This window comes from Tenrec ecaudatus, chromosome 10, assembly GCF_050624435.1.
Source record: "Tenrec ecaudatus isolate mTenEca1 chromosome 10, mTenEca1.hap1, whole genome shotgun sequence".
Taxonomy (NCBI): domain Eukaryota; kingdom Metazoa; phylum Chordata; class Mammalia; order Afrosoricida; family Tenrecidae; genus Tenrec; species Tenrec ecaudatus.
The window spans coordinates 86239818-86254821 of NC_134539.1; the positions used below are offsets into that span (position 1 = coordinate 86239818).

The window sequence follows — 15004 nt, forward strand, 5'->3', positions numbered from 1 at the left end:
GACATAGTCAGGTGGTAAGCCAGATGGCAGGTTCACACAGAAGGGTTCCAGTAGTTTACTGCCAGGAGCCCTGGGGGTGTGGTGGATAACCAGTGGGCTGCCAATCACAAGGTCCGAAGTTCAAAACCACCAGCTGCTCTGCGGGAGAGACATGAGTCTTTCTCTGCTAATAGAGTTACTGTCTTGGAAACCCGCAGGGGCAGCTCTACCCTGTGTTATCCCTCTTGGGCCGCTATGAACTGACTTAATGTCAGTGAGTTTAGTCTGAGGTGAGAATTAGCCTGGATTGGAAGTATCCAGCCTGGTGGTTTAGCTACTACAAGCCTGGCCTTGACCTTGGGGGCTCCTTCTGCTGGGTTGACTTCATCTAAGAAAGGGTGGGAGAAGCAGTACTCCCAGCAAGCAAGGCCAGCCACAAAGACCTGATTTGCCTCTCAAGACCAGGCTTGGCAAACTCGGGCTCCGGTGACCATCCTCTCCCACGAGCTCCTTTCCCAGGGAAGGAGCGGAGGCCAGCGGTGAGCAGGTGGGCCTGTGAATCCCCTGTCTGCTGCCCTGGCGTCTTCAAGACTCAGGGGCCTGGGTGGTTCTCCACGCGCCAGCATGCTACTGCCACCTCTCTGCAGCCAGCCCCGCCAGCAGCCAGCCCTAGGGACAGCGCCAGCCCCCTGGAGCCCCTGGAGCCTGCTCCGGGGACATCCTGCTCCCGGCCTGTGTGAGCTGTAGATTCGGAAAAGGAGACAGGGCCCCAGGCAGGCTGACACAGGGCTCAGACTCTGTAAGATCACAAATAACATCTGCCGACCTTCTTCTCTCTTCCCGTGACCCTGAACCTCACGAAGAGATTCCCGTCGCCCCGCCGACCACAGCAGCCAGCAGTGTGGAGGAGCCTGAGGGTAGGTCTCCCCATTGCTTCTCATGCCCTGCCTTCCGTGTGTGATGGGAAGTGGGGGGGGTGCCGGGGCTGGGGAGGGGCCCTCTTAGAAAGGACAGACACCTGCAAAAACTGCCATCTCAGCCCAGTGGAATGGCGCCCCGGGGCGGTGAGGGAGAGAAGGGATGGAGTGTTTTAATTTTTCAAATTTTTTTGATGACTCCGCCTCCAAGAATAAAAGGGTGGGTTGGTTTTTGTTTTGCTTTGCAATGATGTTGGATGCCATGCCTCTCTCCCAAGGTCACCGAAAGACATGACTTAGAAGCAGGCACTGGTTCCAACAATGATTCACTCACACAGAGAAGAAACAGGGCAGGGGTAGTCTCAATGGGGGGGGGGGTCTCAGTCGGGCCCAGGGGTCTCACTCTGCAGGTGATGTAGGGCTGGTGATCGCACCCCTCTTTCATGCTGCAGTTGGGGGTTCTCCTTCCCTATCCACTCCTCAGAAGCAGACAGAGAGAAGGGGTTGGCTGTGTATCATGTAACACACAGGGATAAGCAGAAACCAGAGAAGGTTCACTGTGTAGCTAGACCAGGGAGGGGATTTCTCAGTGTCTTAGGCTGGGTTGCACCCCCTAATCTTCTTACAACTGACTGACTGCTCATAACAGTTCCCATTACGGAGCTGATTGCATTGTGTTAGGGCATTACTAGGCCTTAATCTCCAAGCCACTGAGAATGCTGGCCCAGCCAATGGACACACGACTCACCGAATATACCCATTAAGGAGAAGGAGCTTGGAAGCAGAGAGAGATGGAAAACCCCATCGAGAAGATTGGGGGGGATGCAACACCCTCTCTAAGGTCACAGGTCTGACACAGCCAAGTGACACGTGGATGTCCCTGGGCGCCACACATGGTAACGTTCTTGGCAGTGGTTGGAAAGTCCGCCAGCGACCCCTGGAAGCTGAACACGTGAAGAAACGGCCTCTGATCAATGTGGGGCCCAGGTCTATTCCGACAGAGACGGCATCGCCGTGTGTGTGTGTGTGTGTGTGTGTGTGTGTGTGTGTCCCAGCTCTATTCTGACAGAGGGCATCGCCGTGTGTGTGTGTGTGTGTGTGTGTGTGTGTGTGTAACTGGAACGTGGTGTCCCTTCGTGGTGGGTCACAAACCACAGCAGGATTAGCAGCACCTGTGACCTAGCCTCCAGTAGAAATCACAGTGATCTCCACGCCCCGCTCTAGCTGTTGCTGAGACCATGAAACACTGTCCGTGCTCATTAGCTCCCCGCAGTCGCAGTCACTGTTAGCCCCCTGCTAGCTCTTGATTTATAATGCCTTCATAAGGCAGGGAGTACCTAGCGTCAGGGTGCCATAAATCTGAGTTTTAAGAAAAGATGTGAGTAGGTGGTACTGGTTTCCTTTGTCATCTGTGTACTTTGTTTTATGCGTTTGAGAATGTGATTCCTTTTTAAAAAATGAATTTTTTATTGTGAATTAGTTGGGGGGATTACATTTCAGAGTGTTCTGCGTTCAACAGGTTAAACAGCTCATCAAACTCCACTCTTGTTTTCTACCCACCATCTCCCCTGATTTCTCTTGTCCCTCTGTTCTCCTTTATGCCCAAGTCTGTACCTGTCAGTCTTTAGTCTGCTGCGTCATCTCCGCTCCCCTGCACCCCGTCCTCTGGGAGCCCTCAAGCCTGTCCCTTTGGTCTGCAGTTTGTGTCTTGGTTTTTATCCTGATGCTCGTGGTCTCGTGAAACATGTGTCTTTCGGTGACTGACGAACTTCACTCTGTACAGTGTTTCCAGGTCCATCCATGATGCGAGGTGCTTCCTGGCTCCATCATGGCTTTTTCAGCGATGCATAGTATTCCATTGGGTGTATACACCAACGTTTTTTTAGCCAGGCTTCTACTGATGGGTGTGGGGGTTGTTTTCAACTTCTTGCTATTGTGGCCAGTGCTGCTATGAACATGGGAACACATGCATCTGTCCGTGTGTGTCTCATACTTCTTTAAGGCATAGACACAGAGGAGGCATGACGGGGCCAAGGGGATTTCGATGCTCCACTGTTGGAGGTGGCGCTATGTTGCTTTCCATATTGGTCAGACGGAGAAGACCATTTTGAGAAGAGTCCATGGACTTGACTAGGCTGTCAAAGGGGTCTTTGGCAGAAAAGGAGCATGTATCCCCAGTGTGGAGTGTGCCAAGGGCATTGGGCCTGGGGATGGGCTTCAAGCTGGGAGCCACCCTGAATGGGTGAAAGGTGTGCTCGTGTCCACTCAGCTGGAGGAGGCTCCTGAGCAGTGCTAATGGATACTTGTGGCTCCCTCCCCCAAGATGTGTTTTCCTTTGTCAGCAACGTAACCTTCTCAGATCTTTCTGATTGTGCCGCTAAGCCCACTCTTCGTGCCATACCTTTAAACACATTCCCTGGATTTGGAGCTAGCTGTCTGTAAACCCCAATGCCAACGAAAGCAAGTGCCACGAGTCTGTGGTCCTATGGGAGCAGACTGCCAGGCCTTTCTTCTGAGGTGCCTGTAGGGGCCACCAACCTTTCAGTTTATGGCCACTTATTGGCACCACCCAGGGACCAATAACAGGTACCCCGATAGAGTGCTTTCTTAGCAGTGGGGGCTAAGTGAGCAGGTCCCTGGTCCTTTGGCCCAGCCCTTCCTGACCTTCTCTGGGGTCTCTCGGGATGCCCCTCCTGCCATCTCTCTGGAGAACACAGGCCCTCCTAAGACCCAGCTGCCGGCCTGTGTCGGTCTCCCACCATCACAGAGGCGGAGCTGGCCTTGTCTCCACAGCCCAGGCCATGGTGGGCTGGGGGCAGGCCCTGGAGCTGCTCAGTGCTTCCCAGCCTGTGGGCGCCTGCAGTGTGCAGTGTTTGTCGAGACACCGCAGGAGGGAGGCTCAGGGATACAAGTAAACTGCCAGTTTGTTCTGAAAGCTGCAGGGCATTGCATCCCCCTGAGCCCCGCCCCCCAAAGGACCAACTCCCCCAGGGGAATGTCCTCACCTGCCCACGGAGGTAGCACCTGGCCCCCATGGAGCAGGGGGTTGAGGAGCATTATGCTGTGGGCGATCTGAGAAGGAGAGGCTGGGGGTGGGGTAGGGGGGTGGAGGTCAAGACCACCCACCCAAAAGGAATTGTGTTCAGAGCTCCCCTAGCACACACCCACAGGGTGGTTGGAAAGACCCCTGTGGTCAGCAGTGGGCATAGCCTGACACCACGTTCTTCCCTTGGAGGCCTCTGGGAAGGGGCTACTCCTGGGCCCAGGTACAGGATCCATCAGTGCTCCTGGTGTCCAGGAGAAAAGGAACTGTGGGGACCACAGAGGGGGCCGCTGGAGGGTGATAGAGCCCCTGGCCCTGCAGGTAGTGCTGGTCACTTGAAGAAGGGGCATGCTACTTGACCAGCGCACTGGCTCCCAGAATATGGACGGAGACAAGATGCCAGGCTCTCTCCCTTCCCAGCGTGGGCCAGTGAGGTCCTGAAGCCCCCAGGTAGGTGTTATGCCAAGGACCGATTGGGTCAGACCCATACAGAATAAAAGTTAAATAAACCCCAGCTAAATGAAAGCCGAGGTAACCTGTGTACAATGTTCTCCGTGTCAGGCTCTGGCCTGGTAACTATTTCATCAGCTTTTCACCCATGTGAAGTAAGGACAGAGTGTCCGTCTTCCCTCCGAGGGCCCTGAGGCCCTGCTTGTAGGAAGCACTTACAGGCAGCAGGAGCTTTGGTGGTACAGGGCTTTCAGGGATTGGGCGTCTGACTGGAAGGTAGAGGTTGGCGTCCTCCGGTGGCTCCGAGGGAGAACGATGAGGCAGCCTCCTTCCATAAAGGTTTCTAACTGGAACCAACAACCCTCGTTGCCTTCGAGTTGATTCTGACTCATAGTGTCCCTGGAGGATGGGGCTGAACTGGGTTTCAGAGACTTTAATTCTTTACGGGAGTGGAAAGCCTCATCTTTCTCCTGAGGAGCAGCTGGTGGTTTTGAACCGTTGGCCTTGTGGTTAGCAGCTCAAGGCTTAACCTACGATGCCACCAGGCACCCCAGAAAGAGTTACAGTCTTGGAGACCCACGGGGGCAGTTCTGCTTTGGGCCTGTTGGGTTGGTAGGAGTCAGAGCCAACGAGACAGCCGTGGCGTGGGAGCGAGCAGTGGCCCTGGACTCTAAGTCAGGTTGCCTGGCCTTTGAGCCTGTGAATGGTACTGACCCTCATGTTATTCTTCTCAGAGGCAGGAGGTTGCTCACTCCATTTCCAGTACGTTCACTGTCCCTGCCCCGCGGTGTGTGTTCACCAAACCAGGCTCACTGTCGCACCCCTGTGCTTTCTGAGACGGAAGCGATTTACAGGAGGAGAAAGCCTCCCTTCTCCCACAGAGCTGCTGGTGGTTTCAAAGTGCCGACCAGGCACAACTTGTGATCACTACACCCCCCTGGCTCACAGGAAGCCAGAGAAAAGCTGGGGTTTTCTGCATGTTGGTCTTCTGCTCTCCCTGGGGGTGCAAATGGTGATAGTACCCGGCTGTTGACCAAAAGGTGAAGTTCAAGTCCACTTGGAAGTGCCTCAGCAGAAAGACTGGAAGCTCCTGCCCCAAAGCCAGCCATAGGCAACCCTGTGGAGCCCAGCTCTGCTCTGACACGCAGGGAGCCATGCGGAGAGGAGTGGGAACGCCATGTGGCCCCTCCAGCAAAACCGTCCTCAGCTCTTGTCAGGGGGCTTGGCGGCTGGGACCATGAGTCTGGACAACCTGAGGCCGTCCATTCTGGGCACAGGCAGGCCAGTTAGCTGAACTTGCTGTTCTAGTCTTCAGGGCCCTGCTGCAGCTGGGATAAATGAATCTGCTAGTCCAAGGAAAGTGTCAGGCGTGGGGCACGCAGGGCCTCTGCGCTTGTTCCACACACATCGAAGAATGACAGCATTTGTCCGACATGATGAGAACAAACGAAATCCTGAGAGTGAATCTGTAAAAATGATCAGAAATGGTGTGTGGGGCTGGGTAGCCTAGAGAAATAAAACCAGTGATACTCATGATGGATATGAAATAACTATATCAAGCAAGAATCTTACATCAAGAAGGCATCCTGTCCCAGCCCACCTCCAGTCTGTGGGTCTCAGGCTAGCCAGAGCCTTCTGCAGACTCCTGCCGCTGCCGGCCAGTGAGCAGGAAGGTGAAGACGGCGGGCGGCAAGTTACAGGGATCCCAAGTCGGGGAACATGGGTGGGTGCAGACAGCTCCCAGAGTGAGCAGCCCACATGGGGCTGCCTCTGGAGGCAAGAGAGAGGTTCCCAGTGTCCTCTTACAAAAAGGCCACCCCCCAGGGAGGCACCATCAGGCTGCGACCTGAGGGATCAGGTTGGACTCCACCCCCACTTTCACACAGGTTCAAGTCGACAGAAAATCAAGCTGGTAAGGGCATTCTTCAAGGAGGCCGTCACAGAACGTAGCATCCAGAGGCCGGTGACTCTTCTTCCTCTCGGTGGTAGCCGGCCACGCGACTGTCATGTTGCACTAAAGCACAGGAGTGGGGATAGATCGGGCTGCTGAGCCTGCTCAATAAATGCCCCTCAATAAATGCTCCTCGATTCAAGCAGCCACGGAAAGAGCAAACATACAGCAAGGAATGTGGCAATGGAAGTGCAGAATGTCCTGGAATCAAAGATGCTGCTTTCCCCAGGACCTTAAAGAAGCCTAGAAAAGGTGGATTGCCCTTCCACAGTCTGGGAAAGAATAAAAATGGGAAACTTCTGCACCTCAAATTATCTATAAAGAAAATAAGAGGCTTTATAAATAAGAGCTGAGAAAGCCACTGGCAGGCCACAAAATACCCCCACTTAATAAGAAGGTTTACAATCAATAAGGGAGAGAGAGCCTATCACAAAATTAGGCTGCAAAGATGAACTAGAAATTCAGACAAGAGGAAATGAACATGGCATGAGGGATACACATTAGCACAGTTGCTAATAATCAAGGACAGCCACGTGCGTGTCTGTCAGCCTGTCCTGCCGTGATGACTTGCAATGGCAGCTGTGATGCTGGAAGCTAGGTCACAGGGTCACTCAAGGTGAGCCGGTCTCAGCCGCGCTTCCAGACTAAATAGAGGCGACAGAGAAAGTGCAGAAGATCAAAGATGGTGGCCTTCGATGTGAATGACAACTCAGTGTACAGAAAACCAGAAACCTCCCAACTGGAGCAATAGGTGACAGCGTGATGAATGGAGAAAAGATTGAGGTTGTCAAGGATTTCCTCTTGCTTGGATCCACAACCGATGCTCGTGGAAAGTGCAGCCAGGAAGTCAAACGGCACATAGCACTGGGTAACCCTGCTGCACACGATCTTTTTTTTTTTTTGAGTCGCGCCGGGGCGAGGCCCGGGGCGCCGAGAAGCGGGAAGGTGAGAGGAAAAGGGGAGGGGGGGGGCGAAGGTGCCACCACACGATCTTAAAGTATTGAAGAGCGAGCAAGGTGACACTTTGAGGAATAAGGTGTGCCTGACCAAAGTCGTGGCGTTTTGAATCGCCTTCTCTGCGTGAGAAAGTTGGGCATTGAATGAGGAAGACCAAGGACGAACCAGTGCATTTGAATCATGGCGCCGGGGAAGGCTATCGAAAGCCCCACGACTGTCAGAATAACAGACAAATTTATCTTGGAAGAGATACAGCCAGAATGCTCATCAGAAGCCGGGACGGCGAGGGTTCACCTTCTGCTCTTCTGGACAGGTTATCTGGAGAGAGCCATCCCTGAAAAAAGATGTCAAGCAGTAGGGCAGAGGGAAAGAGGAAGGCATTCTTCCTCAGTGAGGTGGACTGACACAGAGGCTGCTACCAGGGGCTCACACACAACCCTCGTGAGGAAGCTGCAGGACCGAGCAGTGCTTTCTGCCGGGGTACATGGGGTTGCTGATCTGGATCCGATCTGATGGCACCTAGCAATCGCCGTCACCAGGGAAAGAATAAGGAGACACTTTTTTAAAGCCTGTGAGGTCCCCAAGGAGCCCTGGGGTGCTATGGGCAAAGCGTCTGGCTGCTAACTCTAAGGTTGGTGGGCAAAATCCACTAGCCACTCCGAGGGAGAAAGATGGACTGTTGGTGCTCAGTAAGATTTGCAGTCTCAGAAACCCTGCAGAGTGATTGCACTCTGTCCCAAACGGGTCACCGTGAGTCAGAACCGACTCGACAGCAGTGGTTTGGCTTTTTGGTTAGCAGGTCCCTGGTTGGCACAGATGGTTTGCCTTGGGCTGGTCACGAAAAAAAGGTGATGTTTCAAACTCATCCCACAGCACCGCAGAAGAAAGGCCTGGCATCTGCTTCTAGAAATACAGCAGCCAAGAAAGCCCTAGAGAAGCGCCCTGCTCTGACACCTGGGGTTGACATTGACCCCAGGATGCCAACCAGCAAGAACACCCGAGAGGGACGATTGAACACGAAACAGAATGTTCCGTGTGGGGAAACCTGAACCCAGACCACTGCCACTGAATCGACTTCTCCTCATGGTCGCTACGTGTTCTTCAGCATAGAGCTGTGTCCCGACGGGTTTCTCCATTGTCGTCTTGATGGAAGCTGATCGCCTGGCCTTTGCTCTGTGGTGCAGCGGGGCCGTCTGCAGGTTCCCAGCCAAGTGCCCGCTGTTGGGGTCAGAGGACCTGCCTGCTCTGTTGAGGATGGGTTGCAGGTTCCCAGCTGGCTGTTCCCCATAAAGGCTGGCGGGAGGAGCCCACGCAGAGTGGCCGTGAGGAGAAGAGGCCTGGTGAGTTACTCTCCCAAGCCCAGCCATATAAAACACGGTGGGGCTGAGTTTTCTTTCACACACGCACAGGGCACCGTGACTCAGAAACAGCTCGGGGGCAGTGAGGTTTTTGGTGTGCTACACAGTCCACCTTCAGGAATTCCTGGCTGTGCCCAGAGTCTTGTGTAGCTCGTTGATTCCGTGACTCCGTGATTAAAGCATTGTGCTGTCCTCTAGCCATGCTACTTAGAAATACATCTTCCCCGGGTGTGGACTGCTTTGGAGTCTCGGATGGGCGGGAAGTGGCCACGGTTTTGAATGGCTGACCTTGCAGTTAGCAGCCCACGGTGTAACCACGATACCACCAGGCCCCCTTGGGGTCCTTTGCTGTGAGAACTGCCTGTGTGTCATGGGGACATCAGGGTGCTGGCCAGTAGATGCCATTGTCCTGCCCTCTGGCCGTACATGATCCTCTAAATCACCATTCTCAACCTGGGGGTCGCAACCCTTTGGGAGTCGAACGACCCTTTCACAGGGGTGGCAAAATGACAGTGATGAAGTAGCAATGAAATAATGTATGGCTGGGGGGAGGGTCACCACCACACGAGGAACTGTAGGAAAGGGTCACAGCATTAGGGAGGTTGAGAACCGCTGCTACAAATCCTCTCTGGACACTGCCACACGTCCCCCGGGGACAAACCCGCTGCCAACTGGGCGCTCTGATGCGGGGCTCACGTCCCCACAACTAGAAGCTAGTGTCCGGAGACTGACCTGAGGGAACATCGCCTTTTTCTAGCAGCCGGGCCTGCTCGAAGCTCCCTGGCTGGAGACCAGACAGAGCCCACGTGGACTAGGCTGAACCATGTGGAATTGCCAATATTTTCCCATTTACAACCCACAAAACTAGCAGTTTCATGTGGTGCAACTGAACGTCCGCTTCCCTTGGCCAGGAACCCCTGCTTCTGAGAGACCTTCGTGACTGTGTCTTTCCTCCCTGGGTCCCCCTGCCCCCAGCCTCCCTTATTCCCTGGCCTCCTCCCCCCCGCCCCATTCTCCCAGCTTTTCTACCACCCGGCTAGGGGCTGCACAAAGCACCAGGGCAGAGGTCAGGCTGAGGGTGAGCAGGGGCCAGGAGAGCACACTGCCCCCACCCTGTGGTCAGGAGCTCCTGTCACCCCCCACCCCAGAGCACAAAGGGAGCCCCTTGCATTGTGAGTTTCAGGACCCCATTGTTCCCCTGTCAGGGGGACCTTGCAGGTGGAGTGGCGGGCCGCCCAGAAGGGACAGAGGGATGGGCCCCAAGCTTTTCTTGGGAGCTCTTCCCAGTGGGGCTGATGGGAATGAGAAGTGACAGGTGTCAGTGAGAGGATCACGGTCCCCAGGGCCCTCCCCCCCCCCCCCCCCCGTGTCACACAGCTGTCATGGCATCCAGAGGCTGTGAGAAGGGGGCTTGTGGGCCGTAGAGCTGGACTGAGGCAGGCATGTGGGTACAGGGACCATCCAAGGTGGCCTCTGCCCACGAGGGACTCCTGCTGAGGTCCTAGGCTGGGTTGTGATGGGGAGGGTCGCACAGTGAGCTGTTACCATATCCTGAAGACCTTCAGCACACAGCCCCAAACCTGGAGGAACTAAAGCCTCCACCCCACCCCAACAACCCCAGGGGGTGGGGCGAGGAGCACTCTGCCCGCTCTGAAAGCAGACTGAACATCAAGTGATACAAACACCCACCGCCAGGTGGGCGAGGCCAACCTCAGGGACCATATACACTCCACCTCCTCCTGCAGCTCTGGAGTGTTGAGGACTCCCTGACCTTCACCCTCACCCCAGACAAAGTGCTTCCGGCTCTGTCTTCTCAACGAGATGGAGGGCAGGGGCTTGGCCTCTGCTGAAGAATGACTGGGTCTCAGAGGGAGAGCTGCAAAAGACTGGCTTGGAACTGTGGGCCCTCACGGTGCTGTGGGGGCAAGTGCTGAGCTGCCGCCTGCAAGCTTCAAATCCCCCAGCCACTCAGAGGGACAAAAATGAGGCTGTAGGTTCCCAGAAAGCTTTCTAGTGCCGGCAACCCTACATAGGATGTCCGTGAATCTGCACAGAGTTTGGGTGTTGATTACCTAGTCTGCCTGCCTTCCCAGTCTCTGCTGGGGCTCTGTGCACCTCTCAGCAGCTGGAGCATACTACCCAGGGGCTTGCCTGGGGCTTTCTTCAGGACTGTGCTGGGGGCACCATGTGGAGATTTGGACCAGCAAGAGTGCTAGCCCCACAGGAATGAAGAGGAGAGGCGAGGAGGGTGGGATAGTGGCTAGCCTGTTCCCTGGGAGACACGTACAAGGTTCAAAAAGTTCACGGATTTTCCCCAATATATTTTTCTTTTATGGTTTTTTTCTACCTTCCTTCTTCTCTCCCTGTCCCTCATTCCACATTATCCAGGACCTTCCAGTGGTACCTTTCCAGAGTACTGGTTAGTAGTCGCCGGGCACCACCTAGTTCTTCTGGTCCCAGAGTTGTACTGGTAATTGCATGGAATTGTTTCCCTGCATCTTTGATTTTCTTCACTCTTCTTTCCCCCAGACAAGGAGAGACAACTAGTTTCTCCTTAGATGTCCATCCATGAGCTTTTAAGACGCCAGTCCCTAATCACCAAGTAGGGTGCAGATCATTGTCTTTGTGGATTGTGTTACGCCAGCTGACCTTGGTGTCCCCCGAGCCCCGGCCCAGGGACTCCTTCCTTCAAGGTTATGTCAAAGACGTTTTCATAAGTGTCACAACATCCATGGATGTGTTTGCTACAAAGGTGACTGCTCGTGCACTATATATCTCTGAGTATCTCCCACGCTGTTGTGTGAGGCTAGGCTCTCTAGAGAAGCAAAATGAGCGACACTCATATAGGGATATAAAGAGCAGTTTGTATCAAGAAAAATGACTCTGTTGTAAGAGCCTATGGTAAATCCATTCCGTCGTGTCTGTGGGTCAGATGTTAGCTTGAGGCTTCTCCTAACGGGTGTGGCCGGGGAAGCAGGAAGAACCCCAGCTGGTGGATGCAAAGTCAGATGGATTCAAGGTTGCAGTCTGCTGATCACTCTAGGGCCAGAGAAGCAGGTGGCAAGAGATCGCCAAACCAGATGCCATATCAAGCCGCAGCAAAGTGGCCAGCTTTCCAGCAGGATCTGCTTTAGGAAGAGCAGGTCTCCCTCCCCTCAAGGATTCTTTTCTCAGAGGCCGTGACCTGATCAAGGGGCAGCACCCCCCTCAAAGGTGCTGGCTGCTCACGGAGTTGGTTACGTTGCGAGACCCCATCATGGAGCTCATGATGGTGTGTCAAATCACATCCTGGGGATTTCTGCCACGCCACTGAGAACCACTTGCCTGTCAGTTTGTCACACTGTGGTGTGTGCTGTTGAGATTGTTGCCGGCGGCAATTTCACCGATGTCTCCAATGCCAGCAGGTCACCCAACGTGAACAGGGTTCAGCAGAGCTTCCAGGCTCAGAACAGACGGTGAAGAAGGAATGGGCTGTCCACTTCTGAGGAAGCAGCCACGGAAAGCCCTATGGACAGAATGGAAACATTGTCAGAGATGGTGCTGGAAGATGCACCCCGTAGTCGAAAGGCATTCAAAACATGGCCTCGGAAGAGCTGCCTTCTCTAGGTAGCGGTGACCTGAATGAACCGGATGGAGCCGAGCCTGTAGGAATAAGGCCTTCGGCACCACCTGCTGATGTGGTGCCATTCTGAATGAGAAACAACTACAAACGCCAATTAATGATCGGAACTTGAAACGTACAAAGTATGAATCTAGGCCATTGGAAGGTGTAAAAACTGAAATGCAACGCATGAAAATCAACCTTCCAGGCACGAGTGAGCTAAAGTGAATTGGTAATGGCCATTTTGGGTCAGAAGCTCGTATGGTTTGCTGTGCCAGGAATGAAACAATTGAGAGGAAGGATGTTGGCGCAAGGCGTTCAACCTGCGTCTCTATCATTGCATCTACGCCTAGATCACGGTGGTTACAAGATGGACCCGTAAGATCACAGTGGTTACAAGATGGACCCGTAAGCTCTTCCACGTCCGCTTCTCTTCCAGTGTAGAGACTGCTGGGCTGCTAGGATTGATTCTAGCTGACGGACAGCCGATTGGTTTACCCAATAGAACTACATTCCAGAGGGCTTTCAAGACTGAATCTTCAGAACCCTGTGGTTCTGCATAGTGGCTACGAATGGGGCTGGTCACCTGAAGGTCAGCAGTTTGAAACCACCAGCCACTCTGCAGGAGAAAGACAGAGCTTTCTACTCCCATGAAGAAGTACAGTCGAGGGAAACTCACTGGGGCAGTCCTACCCCGCCCGACAAGGTTGCTATGGGCCGGCCCCGCCTTGATGGCAGTGAGGGTGGAGGGTTTAAGGCGCTCTCAAAAACAGACTGCTAGGCCTTTCTTCCGAGCTACCTCAGGGTGGGTTGGAACCATGCACCTTTCAGTTAGTGACAGCTGCTACCCAAGGACTCCAAACTCACATACTCTTTGCTCTACACCCTTCTATTCACTCAGCTGACTCCAGGGGCATCGGTGGCCACCCCACTGCCCTGGCCATTGATGTTAAAAAGTGAGCTTGGGGGGGCCTTTCTTTGTGTAGGGAGCAGTTTAGTCCAGTCTTGGCCAGAGGTGCACCTGGCCTGATGGCTGCATTGGTTTGAGGCATAGCTTCCCCCATGGGAGTAAGCGAAGGTGGCACCAGTTTCCAAGTCATGACCTCATTGGCACTGGCTGAACCAGCTACACTCACCAGCTAACCCACTGGACAGGTGGATGCTACCGGACTGAAGATCCCTCCCTTCCACCACCTTCCCTGGGAGCCCCTGCTTAGCCCCTCCCCCTTCTCTGCAGGGCTGAATCACCCTTCAGTGTCAACAGCGACCTCAGGCTGCAGCCACCAGGCTGTGTCCCCCATTGGCTCTCACTGGAGGAGCGTATCCAGAGCCAACTGCATCCCCATTGGGACAACTTTGTTTTCCCTGCCGAACACAAAATCCCCTGTTCACTCCCCTGTTCACTCAACAAGCCGACAAGGAGACCCCATGGGGCTGGCCGGATGGGAGCAGATAGCAGTGAATAAAGCAAGCGAATGGCTTCAGCTTATTAAAGAGGACTACACCGGATAACCCTGCCACTGAGTGGGAGATAGAATGGAGGGCACAGAGCCCTTCCAGCGGATTAGCAGCTGCAGACTGATGGAGGCAGGTGTAGCCTTTTTTGCAATTTGGAGGGGTTTATGAAATACTGATCCTTGTGCTCTATAAATCCTTCCCTTGGCGTCGCCTGGGCTACGGGCTGAAAATGGGGGAATTTCTTGTTCAGTCAAGCTTGGTAGTGGTTTGTGGTACTCCCTGCCCTCCCCCTGCCAGCCTCTAACTGCCAGCAGTCCTCGGGAATTCTGGTCAGAGATTCGTGCATTTGTTCATTTGTTTGTTCCCATTCATTTGTCAACCCCACATTGAATGTCAGCAACTGGATTATCTCCTCTTCCCACCCCCGCACCCCTAAAAAAGGAGTATGGTTGATTTGACTGGGCCTTGATTCTCAATGGCTTGGCAGTTATGTAATGATGTAATTTGGCAATTATATAATGTTATGATCAGCTCCCCCCCCATGAGATCTGCCAATCAGTTGAAGGGGGATTAAGGTGGGATGCAGCACCCGAACTCAGGTCAGCCCTGGGCTGATTGACACCAGCTTCCTTGGGGGTGTTGTGTGCATCCCCTTTCATCCTAGAAGAGCACAAGGAGAGTGAGATGAGCTGAGATGGGGCCTGCTGCCACCAAGGAGGAAGAGCCAGGAGCAGGGTACAGCCTTTGAACCTGGGACACCTTTGCTGGGAACCTCCTAGACCCAGGAGAAGATTGATGCCAAAAGCCTGGAGAACGCCAAGGCGTGCTGAGCCCACAGATGTTGAGAGGGAACAGGAGCTTTCCTCCAGAGCCAACAAGGAGAGAGCCATCCCCCTGGGCTGGCACCTTGGACTTGGCCTTCTAGGCTCCTGAGCGGCAAGATAATACCTGTCTGTCTGTTCGTCATCTTCTTGTGGTTTTCCACACGGATCCCTGCCTTGGGACTCAGGTTTTACTGTGCGAGAAAGAGTCATAAAAGCGGTGGTGGTCGCCATTGAGTGGACTTTAAACTCTGATTCATGGCGACTGTGTGCATAACAGAGCAGCACGATCTCTGGTGCTCTGCCTCATTAATGAGCTCTGGTATGCTTGAGCCCATTATGGTGGCTCGAGCTAGCTCCTCTCTCCCTGAGGCTTTCCTCATTCGTTCTGACCGCCGACTTTCCCAGACATGCTGTCCTTTCCCAGCAAATCGGGCTTTCCGGAGGACGGGTCCAAGGTAAGCCTGTT

General features: G+C 54.0%; 1 protein-coding gene across 1 annotated transcript in view; it reads left to right on the top strand.

Annotated features, from left to right (window-relative positions):
* Window positions 1–15004, top strand: part of NTN1 (netrin 1) — a 213657-nt gene that overhangs the window by 160867 nt on the left and 37786 nt on the right. Inside the window, exon 5 of the mRNA XM_075560918.1 lies at window positions 843–896. Within this exon, the coding sequence (XP_075417033.1) occupies window positions 843–896 (54 nt within the window). The remainder of the gene's footprint in view (window positions 1–842; window positions 897–15004) is intronic.